The 6,000-nt window shown below is 37.3% G+C and overlaps 1 protein-coding gene across 1 annotated transcript in view; it reads left to right on the forward strand.

Moving 5' to 3' along the window:
- NAMPT (nicotinamide phosphoribosyltransferase) overlaps positions 1-5,413 on the forward strand; it is a 37,594-nt gene extending 32,181 nt beyond the window's left edge. Inside the window, exons 9-11 of the mRNA XM_047094869.1 lie at positions 1,141-1,281; positions 2,370-2,504; positions 4,720-5,413. Of these exons, the coding sequence (XP_046950825.1) occupies positions 1,141-1,281; positions 2,370-2,504; positions 4,720-4,830 (387 nt within the window). The 3' untranslated portion in view covers positions 4,831-5,413. The remainder of the gene's footprint in view (positions 1-1,140; positions 1,282-2,369; positions 2,505-4,719) is intronic.
- The last annotated feature ends 587 nt before the right edge of the window (positions 5,414-6,000 follow it).

Below are 6,000 nucleotides of genomic sequence, written 5' to 3' on the forward strand. Positions count from 1 at the left end.
TCAGATGAAACATCATGGGCAGGGACCTGTGCCATTGTCAGAAAACCCATTAGCTCTTCTCATGGCTCAGACCTGGCATTCAGCTCTTTAAAAGTCAGGTGTTTCAGTCAGGTATTTGAACTTCCCTTTAAAAACCAAAGTTTCCTTTCCTTTTTTTTTTTTTTTTTAAATGCTGAGAATGCAAGTGCATTTTTTTAAGTTGAGACTCAGCTTAAAACTTGAACTTTTTTTTTTTTTTTTAACTTTACGAACAAGGAGTTAAATATTGAGACAGGTAGTCTTTATTCATCCCTGACCAAGGTTTCACCAGTGCCAGTTTGTGTTAATGCAGATGCACCTGTGTGTTTGTTTACATAAAGGGTAATACCTGCTTTCTTCATCCTGGAGGGGGCTCAAAATAAGTTTTCCGAAGTAGGAAAAGGAACCGTATGGTTTTGCTTCCTACATATAGTAGATGCCTTGATTTTGACACAATGAAAAATCTGTTTAACTTCAAACTTCTCTCATTGTCAGCCTCACTTTTGAACTTGGCTCTTCATGGTCAGTCTTCCCTGTGACATGTCATGAAGTTGATGGTATAACCCCACTCTGGGGTTTTTGTGTACCAGAATGAATCCACTTATTTCAGTAAAGAGGCAAAAATCTCTTTTGTGTTAGACACAATTCACTAGGTGAATCCTTGACTCCACAGCCATACCCCCAGGAGGTCACCCCGTACACAACCCAGCTCTCCTGAGCAAACACACGAGTGGTCCTCCACTGTCTCCCTGGCAGCTGTCGACACATTTGTGTTCAGGTAGATTTCCGGCACAAGACCTTACGTGTCTTATCACCAGTTACTTCTCATTCCCTCATTTCCTTCATTCCCCCGACCCTAACCACAGCCACAGTGACAACACAACAAATTCAGGAGCTCTGAATGAAATCCTCCTTCTGCACTTACACCTCAGCCCGGCATTTTTGAAGGTGGGTAGGTCTTTTAAAAGAGAAAATGTGGACTATAACTCTGTAGGCCTTACTCTTCACTGTGTATGGTGTTATAAAATGGCTCCAGGATGTTTTACTTTATTCATCACTATGACCCAGGGGAAATAACCTCCTTCCTTTTTCAAATTACTTAAGTGTTTTTTGATCTTCTAGATTGTAGAAGGCATGAAGCAAAAAAAATGGAGTATTGAAAACATTGCTTTCGGTTCTGGTGGAGCTTTGCTACAGAAGTTAACAAGAGATCTGTTGAATTGTTCCTTCAAGTGTAGCTATGTTGTAACCAATGGCCTTGGGGTATGTCCTTCAACTTTTACTCTTGTGTTAGTACCTTCTTTATGTGTCAGGTAGAATGCAGTTACTGAATGCAGTAGTCAAAGGATATGTCCTAAACTATGTTGTCAGCTACCACTGACCTTGACTCAAAGCAAGGAAAGAAAAGAGATCTTAGGTAAAAAAAAAAAAATGACATGACTTGGAGAAAGGAGGAAAAAGAAGATGATTATTTGAGAAGTAATGCAGGCCAGTCATTGCCCACTCGTTCAGTATTAGAGTCAAAAAGTTTACCATTTTGAAGGGGAATGTCAGCTAACCCAGCCATCATATATGAAAGATAAGCAGGTGTGTAAGCACCATCAGTGTTTTAGGAAGGTGGAGCATGGAGTGGGAGTTGTGATACCAGAATCCTGTTCTAATAGCCTTAGAACGGGACCCCAAGCTGCCTGTTTCAGGCAGCTGAACAACAAGCGTCTTCGTAGGCTCTTGAGACTCTATGGATCCAAAGGTGGGAGTGGGAGATATTAAGAATTCTTCAGAACACCTGGGTTCTGGGTTGGTTCCTTGCTTTCCTCACCTCTGTCTTTGGAACCTTCTGGGGTTGATCATCTGCTTCTCCTCCAGACCATGACTCCTTGCTTCTATTATGTTGACCTCCTACCTTTCTGCTCTTTAAACAAACCTTGTGTTCTCCTCAGGTTCTCTAGGTCTTTGCTTTTCATAGTAACAAGGAATAAAGTAAAAGGTAACAAAAGGAAAAGTTATGGAGTATGGAATGGAAGCCTTTACCTTAGTAAAAATCTTAGTTCCCTTGCCACAGATTATATAATACAGTTGACATAGTTTTTTTTGTTTTCTTTTCCCAGTAGCCTGCATGTGCTATACTGGAATGTTAGGATATTCAAAACTTCAATTTTGTTCATAACCCTTTTCCCTAACAGAGGACTCTGTCTTCCAACAGAGGCTAGAGTTCTGTTTCTAAAAGCCCGATGTGGATTCGTTTAGTTATACCAATAAAGTGCCTTAGGTTTATATATAAATTATGTATAAACTTTGTTCTTTAATGGGAATAACATTCCTGATTAGTCTTTTATTTCTCTTTCTTCCAGATTAATGTCTTCAAGGACCCCGTTGCTGATCCCAACAAAAGATCCAAAAAGGGCCGATTATCTTTACATAGGACACCAGCAGGGAATTTTGTTACACTTGAGGAAGGAAAAGGAGACCTTGAGGAATATGGTCATGTATGTTATCTTTGCTGATCTTCCATATTATGAAAGCGGGCTCTTACGTTGCGTTTTTAAAGTATCTCCAGAACGTTTTTTTCTTGAAGGACAAAGTACTTTTGCTGTAAAACGTGTGCGGTTGCTAACCTAGCAACCAAAATAAGATGAAAACCAAGAAGGGGCTAGATCATAAATAAGAACTGTGCATACAGTGGGTGACAAACTAGGACATTTCATAAAAAAAGCAAAAGTTCATCCACACAGTGAGCAGTAGGGTAGTGGCTGATGAACTTCAGCAAGCCCTCGTGTACTCCACCGTACTGTTAGTGCCAACTTGGCAGCGAGTCCTTTCTGAAAAGGAACGGCTAAAAATACTTAAAGGAAGCTATTTATGTTGTAAAACTGGTAATTTAATAAAGGAAGGGCTATCCAAATTCTAAGGTGTTGAAAGATAATCCCATTTTTTAAAAACTTAACAGAATCCAGTTGAGATGGTTTTCTGTAGTCTCCTGTGCTTCTCACAGCAATTCTGGGATACAAAAGCAGATTATGTTATCTTAATATAAGATGTGAAAACATTATGACTGGATTCTGATTACATAATAATAATAATAGGTGAAACCTACATTAAACCAAGTTTTCTGATTCAAGTCAACCAAACTGGAAAAGTTTATAGTGTGCTTAAGTGGTCCATATGATCTGATGCTCTTTAACATAAAAAATACACTTATATTTGTAAACTCAGAAGCTACAAAATGTATTTTAGCCGCTGGATTGAAAAAACTCATTTTTAGAGGAAAACTGCTCCAAACATAAAACACTAATTTATCACTGTAGATTCTTTATACCATTTCAGATATTCTACTTATGGTATATGTGATACTAAGTTTTGAGCTAGAACTGAACATTTTACTGTATTTAATGAAAAATAAGTTCCTAAACAAACTTTTCAGTATAGCCTGTTGTTCACACTGAACTCTTGTAGCTACTGAGAGTTTGCCGAATGAGTGTGTCCAGATGGACTGATAAAGTCAGTGTAGACAAAGTCCCAACTATGGCTTTAAAATGCATTGATTTCAAGAGTATGTATGGGGCGCCTGGGTGGCGCGGTCGGTTAAGCGTCCGACTTCAGCCAGGTCACGATCTCGCGGTCCGTGAGTTCGAGCCCCGCGTCAGGCTCTGGGCTGATGGCTCAGAGCCTGGAGCCTGTTTCCGATTCTGTGTCTCCCTCTCTCTCTGCCCCTCCCCCGTTCATGCTCTGTCTCTCTCTGTCCCAAAAATAAATAAACGTTGAAAAAAAAAAAAAAATTTAAAAAAAAAAAAAAAAAAAGAGTATGTAAATGACACCCTAGAACATCTGAGGCAGTAATCAGTTATAATCATCTAGGCATTTTAAGAATAGGAACCACTATTCCTTGATGATATTTAACTTTATGAAAGAAAAGGTTATGCACCTCAATCTTGATGGAAAACTTAGGCACAACAGATTACATCTGTCGATTTTTCAAAGGAAATCAAGGGCAGACAATTCCTTAGGAAGTCGAAAGTGGCTTTCTCAGACTCAAAAGGGAATTCAGTTTTCTCAGTTGACTGTTGTTACCCTTGCATCGATCAAATGGATTATGTGTATCAGTAACTTCTGTAATATACACCGAGTTTTTAAATCCGTCATTGAGCATTCATCAAGAAGCCAATACTTACTTCTGTTTCTGGTTTGGTTTCTTGTTTTTTAGGTTTTTTTTTGTTGTTGTTGTTGTTCTAAGTCCAAAACTCCGTGACTAGGAAATTTATTAAATTCCAGGGTTATAAGTTTAATCAGTGTTGAGTCTGTTGTCTAGGAACAAGGAAGGCCTGGCAGGCTTTCCTTGCTCACTGTCAGTCATAATTATCAGCAACAGCCATGATTCTTCTGGGCAACCAAGCAATAAGCATCTTCCACCTGGAAAAATAAAGAGAAGGATCAGCTACCGTTTTCGTGTTTTCCCTTCAAGGAAAACTTTTACGAATATTTAGATCATTGCTTTATATAAAAGCTAAATATTTCTACATAGCCATTTTAGATAGTGCCATGCTTTCCACCTGCTCCACCAGCACTGCGTGTAAACATTCATAATTTGAATGCCATCAAACATCTCTGTATTTGACTAGTGAGTCTGACTCCTCAAAGCCTTAACTTATTTTGCTTGATCGTCTGATATAACGGTTACATTTTAGTCTTATTATATTTGTGCAGGATCTTCTCCATACTGTCTTCAAGAATGGGAAGGTGACAAAAAGCTATTCATTTGATGAAATCAGAAAAAATGCAGAGCTGAATATCGAACTGGAAGTAGCGCCTCATTAGGGTTTATGACTGGGTGTGCGTGCTCGCCTGCGTGTGTGTGTACACGTGCATGCATGCACGTGGGCACCGGCGTGTGAGTATGTAATCATGTTTATTGTACAGATGTGGGGGGTTTCTTTGTGTTTTATGATACATTACAGCCAAATTATTTGTTGGTTTATGGACATACTGCCCTTTCATTTTTTGTTTTTTTCCAGTGTTTAGGTGATCTCAAATTAGGAAATGCACTTAACCATGTAAAAGATTAATGATAAGTAAGCTTTTTAGGGCCCTTTGCCAATAGATAGTAATTCTATCTGGTATTGATCTTTTCACAAATAACCGAACCCAGAAACTTTTATATATAACTGAAGATCACATAAAACAGATTTGCATAAAATTATCATTGATTGCTTTATGTTTATATTTAACTTGTATTTTTGTACAAACAAGATTGTGTAAGATATATTTAAAGTTTCAGTGATTTAACAGTCTTTCCAACTTTTCATGATTTTTATGAGCACAGACTTTCAAGAAAATACTTGAAAATAAATTACATTGCCTTTTGTCCATTAATCAGCAAATAAAACATGGCCTTAACAGAGTTGTTTGTGTTATTGTACAATTTGAAAGTTATGTCAGGACATACCCTATAGAATTACTAACCTCACTGCCCCTTGTAGAATATGTATTAATCATTCTACATTAAAGAAAATAATGGTTCTTACTGGAATGTCTAGGCACTGTACAGTGATTATATATGTTGGTCATTGTATTGTACCAGTGAAATGCCAAATTTGAAGGCCTGTACTGCAATTTTATATGTCAGAAGATATTGCCTGTGGCTCTAACATGCACCTCAAGATTTTAAGGAGATGTTTTTAGAGAGAATTTCTGCTTCCACTACAGAATATATACATAAATGTAAAATATTAACAAAAGTGGAAGTAGTGTATTTTAAAGTAATTACACTTCGGAATTTATTTTTCCTATTCTATAGTTGATATGACTGAAATGAATTACTGGAATGGGTAGTGAGTGTACTTATTTTAAATGTTTTGATTCTGTTATATTTTTCATTAAGTTTTTTTAAAAATTAAATTGAATATTAAATTGTATGGACATCATTTATTAAACTGAATCCCTCCATAAATAATAAGCAGGTTCTTAAATGAGGATAAATTAAAGCAT

This window comes from Lynx rufus, unplaced genomic scaffold, assembly GCF_022079265.1.
Source record: "Lynx rufus isolate CCGP_SWC_20201006 ecotype Redwood Valley unplaced genomic scaffold, mLynRuf1.p SCAF_4, whole genome shotgun sequence".
Classification (NCBI taxonomy): domain Eukaryota; kingdom Metazoa; phylum Chordata; class Mammalia; order Carnivora; family Felidae; genus Lynx; species Lynx rufus.